Here is a 23,981-nt window from a genome sequence, read left to right as displayed (position 1 = left end):
GGGGAGAGCAGTATTCCATTGAGCTGTGGATGAAAGCCTTGTATGTGGTGAGGAGCTCAGGTGTGCCAAGGAAGGACTTCGCACGACGGAGGATGCCCAGTCGGCGACTGGCTTTGGAGGCCAGCTTGGAAATGTGGTTTTCCCAGGAAAGATCATGGCAGATAGTGAGACCCAAAAGCTTGAGTGACAGAACTTCTTGGAGAGGATTATCTACAGAGGATTATTATAGAGGAGAGGAGAGGATTATTATAGAGGAGAGGATTATATACAACAACAACAGCAACAAGAACAAGATTGATACGAAATATTTCAAACCTCTCCTGCGCATTTGCAAGCCCCACATATGACCTTCCCAAACCAGATATGGTGGTGTCTCTCTCTGGGGAGTCTGCCTGAATGTTGGTAATGTCGGCATCATCTTTCCAATTGCACTCTATTAAATTTAATGAATCACCAAGTCCGCCATGTTCACACGAGATAATCCCACAAGGTTCAAAGCCTGGGCACTGGCAGGGGAGGTCGGGTAGAACGTGCCCATCCACAGGCTTTGCACGGGCACACATTGTCAGGAGTTTTTGCAGTATGGGCTGCAAGACATCAACTTTTTGGGCGAGTTTATCAGGAAATTCTCCAAATCTTTTGTTGTGTAGAGGCACACCCCTTTCTCTCAGGTACATTTGCAAGTAATTTTTGGCTTATTTTGGGACCTTACCGAGCCATTATAGGTAACAGCCCTTATCTGGCTCACACGGTATATGTTCCCTGCCACAACTAGATGGTATTCATCGAATACTTACCCTGCGCAGTCAACTTGGTGTGGGCCAACTCTTCTGTTTTTGTAGGTTGCTTTTTTTTTTGACCAAATATGGCTGCCAGACCACGTGAGCGATTACATCATAAATATATATTCTCTAATATAATTGTTGCATAGATCATGCTCAATAAATTTCAAACTGATCAGACTAAGCGTTGTCCCAGTCGAATTATGACGACATAATTATGGCACCAATGACGTCATCGTTAACAACACCTATTCCGCATATGGAGTTATTTGCAATGAGCCACGTTTCAATTTTTTCCATTGAGTGGTTTGGGAGATAAAGAGATGCAACGTTTTTCCAAGATGGCGTCCGTACCACGTGACCTATGACATCATAATTATTAATACAAATTTTCTACAGGCAGAGGCGCTCCAATGGTGAAAATTTCATGTCAATCGGACTAACGGTTGCCGAGAAAATGAATTTTTAAAATGCAGACACGGCACACGTACGGCACACATACGGCGCACGTATACAGCCGAATGCTTAACCCCGCTTTTCGCTTCGCGAACGCAGGGTAATTACCATTGCAGCGCATGTGCGTCGAGCATTCTGGAGCAGATTACATCATTTTGAAAGCCTGTATTCCCACATAACGCCATATTTATATTTAGGGATAAATAAATAAACAATTATCGTACAAACAGAATTAATAAACATCGGGGCAATACCCCTGGTGCTCACCTGGGAGAATAAACAGTATACTACACTGAATAAAGGTATTTTAAACCAATTTCAATGGTTGCTAGAAGACAGGGCAGCATGTATAATCATATTAACATAATCATAATACTTTAAACAAACAAATAAAAAAATACATATTTTGGGGGCAACTCCTACCCCCACCCCCTCCAATCTGGTATACCTCCTCAGATCCCAATTTTTCTAATACCTTGAACAAACATTGGTACATCACGGGTGATGAAGGTTGTGGTGAAGTTTCATCAAAATTGTGTATGTAGTTTCAGAGAAAAGAGAAAATACCTATTTTGGGGGGCAACCCCCCAGTAGACCTCTCACGGCCCGATATTTTTTAATGCCGTGAACAAACTTCGGTACATAATGGGTGATGAAGGTTGTGGTCAAGTTTCATCGAAATATTGTGTGTAGTTTCAGAGAAAAATGCAAATTCCTATTTTGGGGTTGGCAAACCTGGATCCACTTTGACCCCTGGTAAACCCTCTTAGACCCCGATTTTTTAAATGCCGCAAACTTTAGTGACAACACAACAAATATCATTTTTCTGCCAAATTTGGTCGCAATCCCATCAGCGGTTTCAGAGAAAGTGTTTACGGACGGATGGACGGAATGACGGACAGACTGACAGACTGACGGACGAGTCATCGCATAAGCTCCCCTGAACTTCGTTCCAGAGGTGAGCTCGAAATTTGAGATGACGGATCATCCATACTTTTGCCATTTACTTTGAACCTTGGGCTACTTTACATGGATTATGGCCAAGTAGTGGTCCCTGAGTTCCCCATTAATGCGTGTTGGTGGTCCACCACATCTCAGTGTATCCAATCAAGATCTTTGCGAATGGTTCTTCAATATACCATAAAGAACAAGCAATTATCACATGCTGAGGGTTTAGATGGGACAGATTTCTACAATAATTGGGAATAACGGTCACAGGCTCCTCAATGAGTAACTGTGACTGATCATTACCTTTGGCCTTGTATTATATAATATATTGGGGTTTTTTTTTAAATTGATTAATATGTAGAGAATGGGAGAGGCAATGATGGAAAATGAGATTGTGGGGTTTGTGGCGTGTCGTACACCTGAGCATCCCCACCTCTTGAGAAAGTGCAGGTGTCCTGCGTAGTTCTGGGTGAAAGCCAAACTGTGACCAAAACTTCCTGAAACATTGTCCATATGTATAAAATAAACGCTCTCTGACTGTGCCCTATTGTTTCATGCCCTTTATGTTCTCTGCACACCACCCATTCACCATTTGTCACAACCATACTTGTTTTTCCTTAATCATCATTTAGGGGTTTTATGGGGCCGAAGGAATTTTTTACCTGAAACAAATTCTTCGAATTTATGCCATCCCGGGTCCGGTTCATAAGTTGGGGCCTCGGTCCCTCCGAAACTCGAGTAGGCCCGAAGATTGCCCGGACTAACTGGAGACATGGTGGACTCGAAAGGGACCAGGGCTTGAGTGTCCCAGTCTCGGAGACGAGGTGGAGGAGCTTGCATGGTGACTGGTGGAACGAGCAAATCGTCCCATATGACATCATGAAGGGTCTGGAAGGACTGAGACAAAAGGGTCGGTTCAATGGGCCCAGCCGTGAAGCCTGTGGGGTAAGAAAAAGAAGAAGCAATCATGGGTTTTTTTGTTTTTGTTTTTGTATACAAGATCGAGGCTCGTGTAAGAGCGAACATCAATCACAAAAAAACAACAAAACGGACACGCAAAACATACAATAAAGGGAGTGGGGGACAAGATGGGGGGAGAGAGAGAGGGAAGCACACAAGTACAACAGTAGATAACAGGGACATCGGGAGATCTGTGGGAGGGAGAGGGCTGGGGGTGGGAGAGGTAAAAACACATGGACACTGCTAGAACTTCCAGGAAAGAAGTCGGTATTTCAAATGGTTTTGTTGGTTGTTCATCACATCAAATGGGCTGGCATGATAGCTCAGAGGTATTGTACTTACCTTTGAGATATCTAGTCCAGGATAGATTCCTACCTGCTTGTAAACTGTCATTCCTGCACTTTCAAGGTAGAGCTAAGCCTTTGCAGGTAGGGCTAAGAAAGAACCACCTTTAGAGGTCATTTCCCCCCGCAGATAAGGGGTTGGCCTTTTTCGGGCACCTTGGTCCCCTTTTTAAAGCAATGTTTTACAACCGGATGCCCTTCCTGCCGCCAACCCTGTTAGTTGCCTCTTGTGACACACGGGGAATTACCAGCGACACTCAATTTGCCGACCTCAGAAGGATGACAGGCTGAGTCAACCCCCCTGGTGTAAATTTCAGCGATGACCAGGATTCAAACCCAGGATCCTAGGATCCCAAGCCGCTCCCTAACCGCTAAGCCAACACCAGGCTAGGTAGGACTAAGAGAAGAAAGCAAATACCTATTTTAGGGGGTCAAACCTGGACCTCCACCATAAACATCCTCAGACCCTGAACAAATTTGAGTCCATCATGGATGATGAAAGTTGTGGTCAAGTTTCATCAAAATCGTGTGTGTAGTTTCGGAGAAGAAGATCCGAGTGTTTACCAACAGCCTGACTGACGGACACCGTGCGATGCTAATACCTCACCTGAACAATTTTTGTTCCGGGTGAGCTAAAAAAACGGAATTGCTAATTGAGGCATCAGTTCCCAGCGATTTTGGCAGAAAACAACGCAAAAAAAAAATCAATAGAATGACAATAAACCAGGAATAAAAAATGTAGTGAAAAGATACTGGAATCTGAAGAGCGGCAAAATTGTATCAGCGATTAATTGAAGCAACAGGAATGATGAAGAAGAATTTTACAGGTATCTTAAAAACCATCCCTGGGAATACTTATACAAATGAACTGTAGTTGGAAGTTGTCCGGAGCGCTCAGCGATGATCTTTAAAAGAGCTTTCGGAACAAAACTGAGAACAAGAAAACTTCTCAACTTGGTCCATGAATCATGGAATTACCGAAACTGAGGTGGATCCTTCGTGAGACCATAAGAGGAGCTCGTGATTCACAATCACCTGAATGACAGACTGCGTGTTCAAACCCTCAAGCTCACCAAGGTTTGTCAGATTCCCACAGTGTTGAGCAAGCTTCCTCTTGCACAAACAATCGCAGGAGTTTCTGCCTCACTATGACGTCACACTGTGAACCAAACCATTTTGCGTCATTTCCAGGAGGGGAAGATGGAGAGAAGGTGAAATGTGCTTCTCAGTGTTGTAAAATGGACTTGCTCCTGTTTGCGTAGCATCGCTTGGCCCTTAGGGCCCCACAAACTTGGAAAGAATGGAACCACCTTTAGAGGCCATTTTTCTCGCAGAGCAGGGGTTGGCCTTTTTCGGGCACCGTGGTCCCCTTTTTGAAGCAACGTTTTATGGCCGAATGCCCTTCCTGCCACCAACCCTTTTAGTCGCCTCTTGCGACACAGGGAATTACCAGTGAACTGGTACTCAATTTGCCGACCTCGGAAGGATGACAGGCTGAGTCAACCCCCCTGGTGTTAATTCAGCGATCGACCGGAATTCGACCCCAGGATCCTAGGATCCCAAGCCGCACCCTAACCGCAAAGCCAACACCAGGCTAAACGTGGAAAGAATGAGAGAAAGAAAGAATAAACTGTGTAAGAACAATGACCAGGGTGTTGTACCAGAGAACTGGTGATCAGCTCATGTTAACCTCATCTTTAAGAAGGGAGCTAGATCAGCTCATGTTAACCTCATCTTTAAGAAGGGAGCTAGATCAGCTCGTGTTAACCTCATCTTTAAGAAGGGAGCTAGATCAGCTCATGTTAACCTCATCTTTGCAGACCAGAGAATTACAGACCCATCAGCCTGACTGCAGTTGCTGGGAAAAAGGTATTCCAAGACATCATATTGACGTCAAATAACAGATCACCTTGATAGACACAAGCTCACCCGTGAGACACAGCTTGGCTTTAGAAAAGGGACATCGTGCACCACAAATATCTTGGAACATCGAGAAAACAAATAATAAACGAATTCGCGAAGGTATCCCAGGTGATATAGTATACATGGATATGGACAAAGCAAACCGCTCATTGCCCGAAATGTCAGCGTAGATGACAAAGTTCTACAGAAGATCAGGGCATGGTTATCAGGTCGGAGACAGAGTAATCACTCAAGGTACAAATTAAAGTGGGTAGATGCTACAAGCTCTCTAGTACAAGGATCAGCACTTGGGCCGTTGTGCTTCCTGATCTGTATGAATGGCTTCGATGAAATTTTGCACAAGGAGACTGTGATCAGCAACTTTGCGGACGACGCCAAAGGATCATACGAGGAGGAAGGAAGAATTTGAAACCCGCAATGAGACATAAACCACCTCCAGACTTGGAGCAGAAAAATGGCAAATTAACTTCAACTTAAACAAATGTAGAGTAATGGACGTATGACGCCATAATCCTCACCACATCTCCGAGATGGGAAATATTCAGCTCAAGAAGACTGAAGAGGAAAAGGATATGGGAGTATTAATTCACAAGTTTCTTAAGACCTCCTCTCAATGTACCTCAACAGCCAAGAAAGCCAAAAGAGTCCAAGGTATGACACAAATAGACTTTTCATGGAGAAAAAAGAAGAAGATGCAATGCAGCTGCATTAGTCCCTTGTTCGTGCATACCTTGATATTGCATGCAAGTTTGGAGTCCTCATCTCAAGAAGGATAAAAGGGTACTGGACAAAGTATAACTGAGAGCCACAATACAAATCCCAAGTATCAGAACACTACCATATGAAGGTACACCGAGAAGATTGCACCTGACAACATTGGAAACTAGAGGGCACTCAGTTTAGAACATACCTCCGCCTGGTTGTCTATATCACTCAATGGTGAAGAATCACTTTAAAAATTCTACTAGCCGGATCCGGATATTCACCAAAATTGAATCGATTCGTCCTTGTCAAACACCCAACCTGTCCACCAAGTTTCGTCCAAATCCATCCATAACTTTTTGAGATATCCTGCTATGTATCGTTTTTGGCCCGATCTCCGGATGGTGCAGAATCACTTAATAAATTAAATAATTCTCATATCCGAATCATATTCAGATCTTCACCAAAATTGAATCGATTCTTCCTCGTCACACACACAACCTGTCCACAAAGTTTCGTCCATATCCATCCATAACTTTTTGAGATATCCTGCTATGTATCGTTTTTGGCCCGATCTCCCGATGGTGCAGAATCACTTAAAAAATTAAATAATTCTCATATCCGAATCATATTCAGATCTTCACCAAAATTGAATCGATTCTTCCTCGTCACACACACAACTGTCCACAAAGTTTCGTCCATATCCATCCATAACTTTTTGAGATATCCTGCTATGTATCGTTTTTGGCCCATCTCCCACTTAAAAATCACTTTAAAATTTTACTAGCCGGATCCGAATCCGGATCTTCACCAAAATCTAATCCTTTCGTCCTTGTCACATACACTACGCCTCTGCCAAATTTCGTCCGAATCCGTACAAAACTTTTTGAGATATCTTGCTCACAAACAAACGGACAAATGGACAGACAGGGGTGAAAACATAACCTCCATCCACCTTTGGTGGTGGAGGTAACTAGAAGACGATGCCGAGACCACCTACAAAACTTGCGTAATCTTCCACCAGGTAAACACTACACATGAAGAGTTACTCTTTAAGAGAGTATGCGAGGGCTTATTCACGAAAACTAAAAGAGCTACTCTCTCATCTGGATGTCAGGAAATACTTCCACAGGCAGAGTGGTGGACAAGTGGAACTAGAGAGTTTATAGAACTCCTTACCCTGCAATATGACAAACAAAGACATTGGCGGGGTCGACGAGCGGCAAATTTGATTGGTCATGATGACGTTAAATTCCGTAATATTTTGTGTAAGTACTGCTAAACGGAAGGGTTTTAAAAGTGCCAAACGGGTGATTTGTATTCGACAGTATTCAAGCATATAATTCAATTGAAATAAAATTGAGGTTTGAAGGGTTGTCCTCTAAAAATTCTGCAAATTTACAGCCGTTGATGTTTCTAAAGGGTAATTCTAAAGGGTTCCAAAGAGTAATTCTAAAGGGTTATGAAGGATAATTATAAAGGGTAATTTTAATGGGTTCTAAAGGCCAATTTTAAAGGGTAATTCTAATAGGTAATTCTAATGGGTTCTAAATGGTAATTCTAAAGGGTAATTCTCATGGGTTCTAAAGGGTTCCAAAGTTTCAAAAAAATAATTATAAAGTTAAAGGGTTCCAAAAAAATAATTATAAAGGAGTATAAAGGATATTTCTAAAGGGTTCTAAAGGGTTCTAAAGAGGATTTCGAAAGGGTTATGAAGGATAATTCAAAAGTGTAATTCTAGAGGGGTCTAAAGGGTAATTCTAATGGGTTCTAAAGGGTAATTCTAAAGGGTAATTCTAATGGGTTCTAAAGGGTAATTCTCATGGGTTCTAAAGGGTAATTCTAAAGGGTAATTCTCATGGGCTCTAAAGGGTAATTCTCATGGGCTCTAAAGTGTAATTCTCATGGGTTCTAAAGGCATTAGCCTTTAGAGGGTAATTCTCTCCGACCCTCCAAAGGGAAATTCTCATGGATTCTAAAGGGTAATTCTAAGGGGTAATTCTAAAGGGTAATTCTAAAGGGTAATTCTCATGGGTTCTAAAGGGTAATTATAAAGGGTAATTCTAAAGGGTAATTCTAAAGGGTAATTCTAAAGGGTAATTCTCATGGGCTCTAAAGGGTAATTCTCATGGGCTCTAAAGGGTAATTCTCATGGGTTCTAAAGGGTAATTCTCATGGGGTCTAAAGGGTAATTCTAAAGGGTAATTCTAAAGGGTAATTCTCTCCAAGAAGTTCTGTCACTCAAGCTTTTGGGTCTCACTATTTGCCATGATCTTTCCTGGGAAAACCACATTTCAAATCTGGCCTCCAAAGCCAGTCGCCGACTGGGCATCCTCCGTCGTGCGAAGTCCTTCCTTGGCACACCTGAGCTCCTCACCACATACAAGGCTTTCATCTGCAGCTCTATGGAATACTGCTCTCCCCTCTGGTCTGGTGCTCCTGCCTCACACCTAGCTCGTCTTCACGCTGTTGAAACCAAAGCGTTCAGAATCATTGGAATCTCCCGCGATGAAGCTAACTCCAAGGGCCTTTCACTCACTCACCGCAGGCAGGTTGGTGGTCTTTCCGTCTTCTACCGACTCCTCTCTGGCCTTGCCCCCCCAGCTCTCTCTGGGCTCTGTCCCCCAAATATTCCTACAGGTCGCACAAGATCTGCCTGCAAACCTCTTATGGTTAAACTGCCAAAATCAAGACTTTCTGCTCACCTTCACTCCTTCATTCCTCTTTTCCCCCGCCTCTGGAACAAACTCCCTCACTCTCTTCAATCCCACTCCACCCTCCAGGTCTTTAAAACAGCTGTTCACCACCATCTCTTATCCTCCCCAATCCAAAACCTTGATCTTTTCTACCCCCGCTAATTTCGGTCCCCTTGTGTTTTATACCTCTCCCCCCCACCCCCCTTCCCACGCCTCCTCCCCCCAAGCCCTCTCCCTCCCACACTTCTCCCTGCTCTCAAATGTTGTGGTTGTGTGCTTCCCCTTCTCTCCCCATCTTGTCTTCCGCTCCCTCTTTTTGTATATTTTGTTTGTCTGGTTGATTTGTTTGTGAAATAAATGTTAGCTCTTTCACGAGCCTCGATTCAGTATACAAAAAAAAAGAAAAAAGAAAAAAAGGTAATTTTAAAGGGTAATTCTCATGGGTTCTAAAGGGTAATTCTAAAGGGTAATTCTAAAGGGTAATTCTAAAGGGTAATTCTAAAGGGTAATTCTAAAGGGTAATTCTCATGGGTTCTAAAGGGTAATTATAAAGGGTAATTCTAAAGGGTAATTGTAAAGGGTAATTCTCATGGGTTCTAAAGGGTAATTATAAAGGGTAATTATAAAGGGTAATTCTAAAGGGTAATTCTCATGGGCTCCAAAGGGTAATTCTCATGGGCTCTAAAGGGTAATTCTCATGGGTTCTAACAGGTAATTCTCATGGGGTCTAAAGGGTAATTCTAAAGGGTAATTCTGAAGGGTAATTCTAAAGGGTAATTCTAAAGGGTAATTCTAAAGGGTAATTCTAAAGGGTAATTCTCATGGGTTCTAAAGGCATTAGCCTTTAGAGGGTAATTCTCTCCAGCTCTCCAAAGGGTAATTCTCATGGATTCTAAAGGGTAATTCTAAAGGGTAATTATAATGGGTTCTAAAGGCCAATTCTAAAGGTTAATTCAAAAGGGTTCTAATAGGTTTCGTCTATTTTATATTAAAAACGCCAAACTGAACCGCTTCCTTCAGACACGGGTGCGATTTTATTTATTTATTTACTCTGTCTGTCTGGCAGTCAAACAAAATTGAAAATCATTCCAAACAGGAAATGTACTGTTTTTAAGGACATCATAAAGGATACAAACAGGCACATAAAACGAATGTAACGTGTAAAATAAGGTGGTTTATAAGACTGTAAACTGTAAACTTCAACGTTTAAACTTCAACTTCAAAACTTCAACAATGTAATGTTTTAGAACCCATTAAAATTACCCTTTAGAATTACCCTTTAGAACCCATGAGAATTACCTTTAGAATTACCCTTTAGAACCCATTAGAATTACCCTTTAGAATTACCCTTTAGAACCCATGAGAATTACCTTTAGAATTACCCTTTAGAACCCATTAGAATTACCCTTTAGAATTACCCTTTAGAACCCTTTAGAATTGCAGATTTGTCAATAGATGAGGCATATTAACAAACGAATGAAACAGATTTGCTCAAATTCTGACTATTTTTAACTCGATCGTATTTCACTCAAAGTAATGTGGCATTGAAGAAGAAGATGTCCATCCAGGACGTCATCACTATAACGCGATCTCCCGCGGTCATTTCAACGTGTAACGTGTAAAACCCTGGTGTTGGGCTAGCGGTTAGGGTGCCGGCTTAGGATCCTAGGATCCTGGGTTCGAATCCCGGTCGATCGCTGAATTAACGCCAGGGGGGTTGACTCAGCCTGTCATCCTTCCGAGGTCGGCAAATTGAGTACCAGTACACTGGTAATTCCCTGCTTGTCGTTAAAGGCGGCAAAAAGGGTTGGCGTCAGGAAGGGCATCCGGCCGTAAAACATTGCTTCAAAAAGGGGACCGAAAAACAACAACAACCACGGTCCCCGAAAAAGGCCAACCCCGCTTTGCGGGAAAAATGCCCTCTAAAGGTGGTTATTTATATTTTATAACCCATGGGAATTACCCTTTGGAGAGTTGGAGAGAATTACCCTCAGAAGGCTAATGCCTTCAGAACCAATTAGAATTAACCTTTAGAACCCATTATAATTAACCTTTAGAACCCATTAGAATTACCCTTTAGAATTAGCCTTTAGAACCCATTAGAATTACCCTTTAGAACCCATGAGAATTACCCTTGAGAACCCATTAGAAATACCCTTTTGAATCAACCTTTAGAACCCATTAGAATTACCCTTTATAATTAGCCTTTAGAACCCATGAGAATTACCCTTTAGAACCCATTAGAATTACCCTTTAGAATCTACCTTTATAACCCATTAGAATTACCCCTTATAATTACCCTTTAGAACCCATGAGAATTACCCTTTAGAATTACTATTTAGAACCCATGAGAATTACCCTTTAGAATTACTCTTTAGAACCCATAAGAATTCCCCTTTAGAATCTACCTTTAGAACCCATTATAATTACCCTTTATAATTACCCTTTAGAACCCATGAGAATTACCCTTTAGAATCTACCTTTAGAACCCATTATAATTACCCTTTATAATTACCCTTTAGAACCCATGAGAATTACCCTTTAGAATTACTCTTTAGAACCCATAAGAATTACCCTTTAGAATCTACCTTTAGAACCCATTAGAATTACCCTTTATAATTACCCTTTAGAACCCATTAGAATGACCCTTTCTACCTTTAGAGCCCATTAGAATTACCCTTTATAATTACCCTTTGGAACCCATGAGAATTACCCTTTAGAATTACCCTTTAGAACCGATGAGAATTACCCTTGAGAACCCATTAGAATTACCCTTTTGAATCAACCTTTACAACCCATTAGAATTACCCTTTATAATTAGCCTTTAGAACCCATGAGAATTACCCTTTAGAACCCATTAGAAATACCCTTTAGAATCTACCTTTAGAACCCATTAGAATTACCCTTTATAATTACCCTTTAGAACCCATTAGAATTACCCTTTATAATTATCCTTTAGAACCCATGAGAATTACCCTTTAGAATTACTATTTAGAACCCATGAGAATTACCCTTTAGAATTACTCTTTAGAACCCATAAGAATTCCCCTTTAGAATCTACCTTTATAACCCATTAAAATTACCCTTTTTAATTACCCTTTATAACCCATGAGAATTACCCTTTAGAATCTACCTTTAGAACCCATAAGAATTACCCTTTAGAATCTACCTTTAGAACCCATGAGAATTACCCTTTAGAATCTACCTTTAGAACCCATAAGAATTACCCTTTAGAATCTACCTTTAGAACCCATTAGAATTACCCTTTATAATTACCCTTTAGAACCCATGAGAATTACCTTTTAGAATTACTAGTTAGAACCCATGAGAATTACCCTTTAGAATGACCCTTTAGAATTACCCATTAGAATTACCATTTAGAATTACCCATTAGAATTACTCTTTAGAACCCATGAGAATTACCCTTTGGAGAGTTGAAGAGAATTACCCTCTAAAGGCTAATGCCTTTAGAACCCATTAGAGTTAACCTTAAGAGCCCATTAGAATTACCCATTAGAATTACCCATTAGAATTAGCCTTTAGAACCCATTAGAATTACCCATTAGAATTACCCATTATAATTACCCTTTAGAATTACCCTTTAGAATTACCCTTTAGAACCCATTAGAATTACCCTTTAGAATTACCCTTTAGAACCCATGAGAATTACCCTTTGGAGAGTTGGAGAGAATTACCCTCTGAAGGCTAATGCCTTTAGAACCCATGAGAATTACCCTTTAGAACCCATTAGAATTACCCTTTAGAATTACCCTTTAGAACCCATGAGAATTACCCTTTGGAGAGTTGGAGAGAATTACCCTCTGAAGGCTAATGCCTTTAGAACCCATTAGAATTACCCTTTAGAACCCATTAGAATTACCCTTTAGAATTACCCTTTAGAATTACCCTTTGGAGAGTTGGAGAGAATTACCCTCTGAAGGCTAATGCCTTTAGAACCCATTAGAATTACCCTTTAGAACCCATTAGAATTACCCTTTAGAATTACCCTTTAGAACCCATGAGAATTACCCTTTGGAGAGTTGGAGAGAATTACCCTCTGAAGGCTAATGCCTTTAGAACCCATTAGAGTTAACCTTTAGAACCCATTAGAATTACCCATTAGAATTACCCTTTAGAATTACCCTTTGGAGAGTTGGAGAGAATTACCCTCTGAAGGCTAATGCCTTTAGAACCCATTAGAGTTAACCTTTAGAACCCATTAGAATTACCCTTTAGAATTACCCTTTAGAATTACCCTTTGGAGAGTTGGAGAGAATTACCCTCTGAAGGCTAATGCCTTTAGAACCCATTAGAATTACCCTTTAGAACCCATTAGAATTACCCTTTAGAATTACCCTTTAGAACCCATGAGAATTACCCTTTGGAGAGTTGGAGAGAATTACCCTCTGAAGGCTAATGCCTTTAGAACCCATTAGAGTTAACCTTTAGAACCCATTAGAATTACCCTTTAGAACCCATTAGAATTACCCTTTAGAATTACCCTTTACAATTACCCTTTGGAGAGTTGGAGAGAATTACCCTCTGAAGGCTAATGCCTTTAGAACCCATGAGAATTACCCTTTAGAACCCATTAGAATTACCCTTTAGAATTACCCTTTCGAATTAGCCTTTAGAACCCATTAGAATTACCCTTTGGAGAGTTGGAGAGAATTACCCTCGGAAGGCTAATGCCTTTAGAACCCATGAGAATTACCCTTTAGAGCCCATTATAATTACCCATTAGAATTACCCTTTCGAATTAGCCTTTAGAACCCATTAGAATTACCCTTTAGAACTCATGAGAATTACCCTTTAGAGAGCTGAAGAGAATTACCCTCTAAAGGCTAATGCCTTTAGAACCCATTAGAATTATCCTTTACAGAGCTGAAGAGAATTACCCTCTAAAGGCTAATGCCTTTAGAACCCATTAGAATTACCCTTTAGAACCCATTAGAATTACCCTTTAGAGAGCTGAAGAGAATTACCCTCTAAAGGCTAATGCCTTTAGAACCCATTATAATTATCCTTTATAACCCATTATATTTAGCCATTAGAATCACCCATTAAAATTACCCATCAAAATTAGCCTTTAGAACCCTTTATAATTGCCCTTTAGAACCCATTGGAATTACCCTTTAGAACTCTCCAGAATTACCCTTTAGAACCCATTAGAATTACCCTTTAGAATTACCCTTTAGATCTCTCCAGAATTACCCTTTAGAACCTGTTATAATTACCCTTTCGAATTATCCTTTGGAACCTGTTATAATTACAGTTTAGAATTAAAAATGGTGGATTAGAAAGATTCTTCATTTTTGACGGATGGAAGGAAGGAAATAGCCAAATATTGAAGTGGCTTCACCGCTTTAAAATTATCCCACTCCCTCTGTACTTTTGTGGTTGGGACGAATTCAGAGCCGAAGTGCTGCTAAACGACAGGTTCGTGTTCAAAATACAACATTCAATATAAAGAAAGTTGTTCCTCGATTATAAAGCGATGTTTGTAGACAGACAGACAGAGGTGACCCAATTGCTTAACCGCACTTTTCGCTTCTCGTGTGCAGGGTATGCAAAGTTGGATTTACATAGCGCCTTTTGCCTTTGAATATCCCAGGTGATGTTCTTTCATGTGGAATACACGCTCATGAAGCTCGTCCTATTCTTCCTGACCAATGATCATATAGCTCAGCATGTGGTACTTCAAGGTGATTCAAGTTGAACAAAGAGAAGAATTAGCAGCAAAGATAGATGCGATAAACAAAACAAACACTTACACAGTGGCTCAGGAGGTATTGTGAATAGCAGACAATTTCAAAGAGAAATACAACAATTATTGAAGAACCACATACAAAGAATGTAGGAAAATGAATGACAAATTGCTGGGATTTTACATGCAGGTGATAATGGGGTGTAAAATCGGTGATGAGAGAACAGAAGGGAGAAGTGTAAGAAAGGTGGGAATGGAAATGAAATAAACTAATGTGGATTGAAGAAATAAATCAAGTGATACATATGGAATTAGTAAAACAAGTTCATATTCATCAGGGAAAAGTGATATAATAATTGGGACAGGAAAGTGAAATCGATACTAAAAACGGAATACTCATTCAGTACAAGGTGAGATCATCATCAGGTTTGCATTGCATGGAGCAACATTGTGGTCGAAGCTCAATTAAATCAAGAGCACACATTAAATCAAGGTAAATAACAATTGAGCCTCATGGGTTATATTATATTTAGGTATCGTTGGCCGTGGGTTATATTATGCACAAGTCTCGAGGCTTGCAGAATATATATATATTAGTAAAATATTATTATTAGTAAAATATATATATATATTAGTAAAATATTATTATTAGTAAAATATATATATATATTAGTAAAATATTATTATTAGTAAAATATATATATATATTAGTAAAATATTATTATTAGTAAAATATATATTATATTAGTAAAATATTATTATTAGTAAAATATATATATATATTAGTAAAATATTATTATTAGTAAAATATATATATATATTAGTAAAATATTATTATTAGTAAAATATATATTATATTAGTAAAATATTATTATTAGTAAAATATATATATATATTAGTAAAATATTATTATTAGTAAAATATATATATATATATTAGTAAAATATTATTATTAGTAAAATATATATATATATTAGTAAAATATTATTATTAGTAAAATATATATATATATTAGTAAAATATTATTATTAGTAAAATATATATATATATTAGTAAAATATTATTATTAGTAAAATATATATATATATTAGTAAAATATTATTATTAGTAAAATATATATATATATTAGTAAAATATTATTATTAGTAAAATATATATATATATTAGTAAAATATTATTATTAGTAAAATATATATATATATTAGTAAAATATTATTATTAGTAAAATATATATATATATTAGTAAAATATTATTATTAGTAAAATATATATATATATTAGTAAAATATTATTATTAGTAAAATATATATATATATTAGTAAAATATTATTATTAGTAAAATATATATATATATTAGTAAAATATTATTATTAGTAAAATATATATATATATTAGTAAAATATTATTATTAGTAAAATATATATATATATTAGTAAAATATTATTATTAGTAAAATATATATATATATTAGTAAAATATTATTATTAGTAAAATATATATATATATTAGTAAAATATTATTATTAGTAAAATATATATATATATTAGTAAAATATTATTATTAGTAAAATATATATATATATTAGTAAAATATTATTATTAGTAAAATATATATATATATTAGTAAAATATTATTATTAGTAAAATATATATATATATTAGTAAAATATTATTATTAGTAAAATATATATATATATTAGTAAAATATTATTATTAGTAAAATATATATATATATTAGTAAAATATTATTATTAGTAAAATATATATATATATTAGTAAAATATTATTATTAGTAAAATATATATATATATTAGTAAAATATTATTATTAGTAAAATATATATATATATTAGTAAAATATTATTATTAGTAAAATATATATATATATTAGTAAAATATTATTATTAGTAAAATATATATATATATTAGTAAAATATTATTATTAGTAAAATATATATATATATTAGTAAAATATTATTATTAGTAAAATATATATATATATATTAGTAAAAGGTAGCACACTGAGTAGTAAAAAAAACAAAAACACAACAGTGGTAATTGCTTCGCAATACATGTCCCCTTCCGTTGCCAATAAATGTTTTTATGCCTCCGACCCCGAAGGTGGCATTATGTTTAGCTTGTACAGGCTAAACCTCGTTTTTCTCAGCAACCACATGTCTGATTGAGAGGAAACTTTCAGGGTAGGAGTGACACCCATGCAGAATGTTTTTATGATAATTGTGATGTCATAAGTCACATGATATGGCAGCCATCTTGGCTTAAACGCAAATTATTAAAAAATATATTTCTCGGAAACCGCTGAATGGCAAAATTTTAAACTTGGCACATTGTCAAGTACTCCCAATGGGGAACAAAAGCATGATAATGATGACATCATAGGTGAAGTGGTATACCAGCCAAAAATGTTTTAATTGAGTTCCTCATCCTAAAAATCTGAAATTGCATGCACATGATCTATGACCCATTTATGACCCATTTGTACCAAGTTTCAGTTCAATATGTTAAAGGGTTCAGGAAAAGAGCCAAGAAAACTGAGCCATGTACAATATGTGATATTTTCTCAGTACAAAAAGGGCATAACTCCATGAAAAATTGAGAAAACGCCCCAAAACTCAAATTTGTTCTGTAACTTATCATAATAAAGCCACGTACCAAGTTTCAGTCGATTATATTAAAGGGTATGGGAAAAAGGTGCAGAAAACCACAGTGGAACAGACAGACAGACGGAGAGCAAACCTTAAGCAGACTAATAAATTATTTACCTGACGTTTCGAGAACAAGCTATATATATATACTGTATATATATATATATATATGCAATAATGTGTTTTTACAGAACCTAAGATGTTATTTTAGAAGTTAAATGCTGTGTATTTTATTAAAAGATAAAGATAGGTTTGTGAGTTTTTTGTTTTTCTAACAAATACGCATATTTAGCATCACTTTAAAAATATAAATAATAATGTTGTTTTTTTTAAATCGAGGCGATAAACAACGATTGTTTTAAAAAGATAAACAATGGTATTTTAAACTTTCTTTTACCATGAGAATATGAATACAGAACGGTGAAACAAGGTTCAATCAGACTGTTATACAGTGTCTATGGTATGTGTCACACATGTCTCCCTTTGTTCGTGCTTGTTGTTTTACATTGAAACCGATTTGACGTAGTTCATGGATGAGGGTACAACATGGATATAACATGGATACAACGGGCCCAATCAGGAATGACTTGCACACATTGTTACAAAATATCCAATAATACTAATAATCCAAGGTTTATTTCAAACCAACTTCCTTCATGGCCAAAGGCCAAATTAAGGTAAGCTTTACAAACAGTAATCTTACAAATAAAATATACATACAAAGAAATAGCAAAAGGAGAGTAAAAATAGCATCTTAAAACAAAATAAATTGATAAACTACAAATTATTCAAATACATACATGAAATCAGAGTTCAACATTTAACATTCACGAGGTCCATTCATTATGCGGATAAGATATGACATTGGGCTGTTCTTGAATCTTGTCGTCCTTATTTTTACATCTTAATTCAGCAATTAATTCATTGGCATTCCTGCTCCAAAGAGAAAAAGTGGAACTGAAGGTACAATCACTGAAAAAACAAGAACAAACATTCCCATTGTTTGGAAAACAACGACTACAGCTAGGGAAACATGGCCACATCAGACAGGTGTTTCCATAACCACCGTTTATGTGTATTTTTTTATTTGACTGATTGATATTTTTTCATTCATTTTAATTTTAAACACAAAAGCAAACAAATCAGAGAAAATAATGAGGTTAAAAGAAGAGCTTTTTCCCCAACGTGCAGTTCTGACAAGACACAACAAAAGTTTTGGCATGTAAGAGATATTCCACATGTTCATGATGTAAGGCATATGCCACAAGTTCATGATGTAAGGGATATGCCACATGTTTGGTATGTAAGAGATATTCCACATGTTTGGTATGTAAGAGATATTCCACATGTTCATGATGTAAGGGATATTCGACATGTTTGGTATGTGAGGGATATGCCACATGTTCATGATGTAAGAGATATGCCACATGTTTGGTATGTGAGGGATATGCCACATGTTCATGATGTAAGGCATATGCCACATGTTTGGTATGTAAGGGATATGCCACAAGTTCATGATGTAAGGGATATTCCACATGTTTGGTATGCGAGAGATATTCCACATGTTCATGATGTAAGGGATATTCGACATGTTTGGTATGTGAGGGATATTCCACATGTTCATGATGTAAGGAATATTCGACATGTTTGGTATGTGAGGGATATGCCACATGTTCATGATGTAAGAGATATGCCACATGTTTGGTATGTGAGGGATATGCCACATGTTCATGATGTAAGGGATATGCCACATGTTTGGTATGTGAGGGATATTCCACATGTTTGGTATGTGAGGGATATTCCACATGTTTGGTATGTGAGGGATATTTCACATGTTTGGTATGTGAGGGATATTCCACATGTTTGGTATGTGAGGGATATTTCACATGTTTGGTATGTGAGGGATATTCCACATGTTTCGTATGTGAGGGATATTCCACATGTTTGGTATGTGAGGGATATTCCAGATGTTTGGTATGTGAGGGATATTCCACATGTTTGGTATGTGAGGGATATGCCACTTGTTCATGATGTAAGAGATATGCCACATGTTTGGTATGTGAGGGATATGCCACATGTTCATGATGTAAGGGATATGCCACATGTTTGGTATGTGAGGGATATTCCAAATGTTTGGTATGTGAGGGATATTCCACATGTTTGGTATGTGAGGGATATTCCACATGTTTGGAATGTGAGGGATATTCCACATGTTTGGTATGTGAGGGATATGCCACATGTTCATGATGTAAGGGATATTCCAAATGTTTTGTATGTGAGGGATATTCCACATGTTCATTATGTAAGGGATATGCTGCATGTTTGGTATGTAAGGGATATGCCGCATGTTTGGTATGTGAGGGATATTCCAGATGTTTGGTATGTGAGGGTTATGCCACATGTTTGGTATGTGAGGGATATTGCAGATGTTTGGTATGTGAGGGATATTCCAGATGTTTGGTATGTGAGGGTTATGTCACATGTTTGGTATGTGAGGGATATTCCAGATGTTTGGTATGTGAGGGTTATGCCACATGTTTGGTATGTGAGGGATATTCCAGATGTTTGGTATGTGAGGGATATTCCAGATGTTTGGCATGTGAGGGATATTCCACATGTTCATTATGTGAGGGATATTCCAGATGTTTGGTATATGAGGGTTATGCCACATGTTTGGTATGTGAGGGATATTCCAGATGTTTGGTCTGTGAGGGTTATGCCACATGTTTGGTATGTGAGGGATATTCCAGATGTTTGGTATGTGAGGGATATTCCAGATGTTTGGCATGTGAGGGATATTCCACATGTTCATTATGTGAGGGATATTCCAGATGTTTGGTATGTGAGGGATATTCCAGATGTTTGGTATGTGAGGGATATTCCGCATGTTTGGCATGTGAGGGATATTCCACATGTTCATTATGTAAGGGATATTCCACATGTTTGGTATGTGACGGATATTCCACATGTTCATTATGTAAGGGATATTCCGCATGTTTGGCATGTGAGGGATATTCCAGATGCTTGGTATGTGAGGGATATGCCGCATGTTTGGCATGTGAGGGATATTCCACATGTTCATTATGTAAGGGATATTCCACATGTTTGGTATGTGATGGATATTCCACATGTTCATTATGTGAGGGATATTCCAGATGTTTGGTATGTGAGGGATATTCCAGATGCTTGGTATGTGAGGGATATGCCGCATGTTTGGTGTGTGAGGAATATTCCACATGTTCATTATGTAAGGGATATTCCACATGTTTGGTATGTGACGGATATTCCACATGTTCATTATGTAAGGGATATTCCGCATGTTTGGCATGTGAGGTATATTCCACATGTTCATTATGTAAGGGATATGCCACATGTTTGGTATGTGAGGGATATTCGACATGTTCATTATGTAAGGGATATGCCGCATGTTTGGTATGTGAGGGATATTCCAGATGTTTGGTATGTGATGGTTATGCCACATGTTCATGATGTAAGGGATATTCCGCATGTTCATTATGTAAGGGATATGCCACATGTTTGGTATGTGAGGGATATTCCAGATGTTTGGTATGTGAGGAATATTCCACATGTTCATTATGTAAGGGATATGCCACATGTTTGGTATGTGAGGGATGTTCCACATGTTCATTATGTAAGGGATATGCCACATGTTTGGTATGTGAGGGATATTCCACATGTTCATTATGTAAGGGATATGCCACATGTTTGGTATGTGAGGGATATTCCAGATGTTCATTATGTAAGGGATATGCCGCATGTTTGGTATGTGAGGGATATTCCAAATGTTTGGTATGTGAGGGATATTCCACATGTTTGGTATGTGAGGGATATTCCACATGTTTGGAATGTGAGGGATATTCCACATGTTTGGTATGTGAGGGATATGCCACATGTTCATGATGTAAGGGATATTCCAAATGTTTTGTATGTGAGGGATATTCCACATGTTCATTATGTAAGGGATATGCTGCATGTTTGGTATGTAAGGGATATGCCGCATGTTTGGTATGTGAGGGATATTCCAGATGTTTGGTATGTGAGGGTTATGCCACATGTTTGGTATGTGAGGGATATTGCAGATGTTTGGTATGTGAGGGATATTCCAGATGTTTGGTATGTGAGGGTTATGTCACATGTTTGGTATGTGAGGGATATTCCAGATGTTTGGTATGTGAGGGTTATGCCACATGTTTGGTATGTGAGGGATATTCCAGATGTTTGGTATGTGAGGGATATTCCAGATGTTTGGTATATGAGGGTTATGCCACATGTTTGGTATGTGAGGGATATTCCAGATGTTTGGTCTGTGAGGGTTATGCCACATGTTTGGTATGTGAGGGATATTCCAGATGTTTGGTATGTGAGGGATATTCCAGATATTTGGCATGTGAGGGATATTCCACATGTTCATTATGTGAGGGATATTCCAGATGTTTGGTATGTGAGGGATATTCCAGATGTTTGGTATGTGAGGGATATTCCGCATGTTTGGCATGTGAGGGATATTCCACATGTTCATTATGTAAGGGATATTCCACATGTTTGGTATGTGACGGATATTCCACATGTTCATTATGTAAGGGATATTCCGCATGTTTGGCATGTGAGGGATATTCCAGATGCTTGGTATGTGAGGGATATGCCGCATGTTTGGCATGTGAGGGATATTCCACATGTTCATTATGTAAGGGATATTCCACATGTTTGGTATGTGACGGATATTCCACATGTTCATTATGTGAGGGATATTCCAGATGTTTGGTATGTGAGGGATATTCCAGATGCTTGGTATGTGAGGGATATGCCGCATGTTTGGTGTGTGAGGAATATTCCACATGTTCATTATGTAAGGGATATTCCACATGTTTGGTATGTGACGGATATTCCACATGTTCATTATGTAAGGGATATTCCGCATGTTTGGCATGTGAGGTATATTCCACATGTTCATTATGTAAGGGATATGCCACATGTTTGGTATGTGAGGGATATTCGACATGTTCATTATGTAAGGGATATGCCGCATGTTTGGTATGTGAGGGATATTCCAGATGTTTGGTATGTGATGGTTATGCCACATGTTCATGATGTAAGGGATATTCCGCATGTTCATTATGTAAGGGATATGCCACATGTTTGGTATGTGAGGGATATTCCAGATGTTTGGTATGTGAGGAATATTCCACATGTTCATTATGTAAGGGATATGCCACATGTTTGGTATGTGAGGGATGTTCCACATGTTCATTATGTAAGGGATATGCCACATGTTTGGTATGTGAGGGATATTCCACATGTTCATTATGTAAGGGATATGCCACATGTTTGGTATGTGAGGGATATTCCAGATGTTCATTATGTAAGGGATATGCCGCATGTTTGGTATGTGAGGGATATTCCACATGTTTGGTATGTGAGGGATATTCCACATGTTCATTATGTAAGGGATATGCCACATGTTTGGTATGTGAGGGATATTCCAGATGTTTGGTATGTGATGGTTATGCCACATGTTCATGATGTAAGGGATATTCCACATGTTCATTATGTAAGGGATATGCCACATGTTTGGTATGTGAGGGATATTCCAGATGTTTGGTATGTGAGGAATATTCCACATGTTCATTATGTAAGGGATATGCCACATGTTTGGTATGTGAGGGATATTCCACATGTTCATTATGTAAGGGATATGCCACATGTTTGGTATGTGAGGGATATTCCACATGTTCATTATGTAAGGGATATGCCACATGTTTGGTATGTGAGGGATATTCCAGATGTTCATTATGTAAGGGATATGCCGCATGTTTGGTATGTGAGGGATATTCCACATGTTTGGTATGTGAGGGATATTCCAGATGTTCATTATCTGAGGGATATGCCGCATGTTTGGTATGTGAGGGATATTCCACATGTTTGGTATGTGAGGGATATTCCAGATGTTCATTATGTAAGGGATATGCCGCATGTTTGGTAAGTATTGGATATTCTGCGTTTGATTGATATAAACTTAAATTAGCAACAATACCAGTTTGTTTTGATGTTATAATATACATATCCTCACCATATAAGGAGTCTTCTTGCAGGACTGGCATGGAGCTCAAGCTGGATGTAGGAGGGACGTGAGGGTGGACCTCGCATGATGGGGTCCATAACCGGATCTATAACACAGTCTCAGATTAGACCGTGAGAAGACCTTGTGGTTCATTGGAGAGGGGCATTATCAGGCATGTACAAACAGAGATAGTGAAGGATGGACATACAGGTGGACAAACACACTTAGACAACTCACCTCTGTGTTATGGCCTCCAGCAGGTAAGGTCAGACTTGGTCTATCGCACAGCATGCTGTACGACATGCATATACAGACATCGTTAGACTTGGAATTGTACACAATTATTAAACTACAGGTACACAATTATAACTACAGGGTCATATTATATATAATTTATTCTCATCACGAGGGAAGCTCACATTCCCAAATCATTCAAGTTAAAACTAACAGTTGTATTATTGCAAAGCAGGAATGTGATCAGTGAGTAATGTGATCAGTCACGTGATACAACATGCAATTGTGTTGTGGCCAATACAACCCAGTAGGTAGAACAACAACAGGTGATACAAGTTTCAGCCGAAGAACAACAGGATATTTGGGTCGATAGTAAAATGTAAAACCATTTAAAACCATTTAACGCGGTAAAAGGACAATTCTGATTTGTTAACGACTGCAGATAATGGAATCTTTTATTATTATTAATAATAATGATAATAAAAT

At 37.9% G+C, this 23,981-nt stretch overlaps 1 protein-coding gene across 1 annotated transcript in view; it reads right to left on the bottom strand.

The window, feature by feature from the left end:
- Window positions 1-23,981, bottom strand: part of LOC137439535 (uncharacterized) — a 48,156-nt gene that overhangs the window by 4,957 nt on the left and 19,218 nt on the right. Inside the window, exons 2-4 of the mRNA XM_068135373.2 lie at window positions 23,499-23,553; window positions 23,271-23,367; window positions 2,849-3,124 (exon numbers count right to left, since the gene is read on the bottom strand). Coding sequence (XP_067991474.1) covers window positions 2,849-3,124; window positions 23,271-23,367; window positions 23,499-23,552 — 427 coding nt within the window. The 5' untranslated portion in view covers window position 23,553. The remainder of the gene's footprint in view (window positions 1-2,848; window positions 3,125-23,270; window positions 23,368-23,498; window positions 23,554-23,981) is intronic.

Source organism: Myxine glutinosa, chromosome 14 (genome assembly GCF_964187855.1).
Source record: "Myxine glutinosa chromosome 14, kmMyxGlut1.1, whole genome shotgun sequence".
NCBI lineage: Eukaryota > Metazoa > Chordata > Myxini > Myxiniformes > Myxinidae > Myxine > Myxine glutinosa.
Note: the sequence above shows the minus strand (reverse complement) of the source record. Positions and strands in the feature narration are given on the sequence as shown.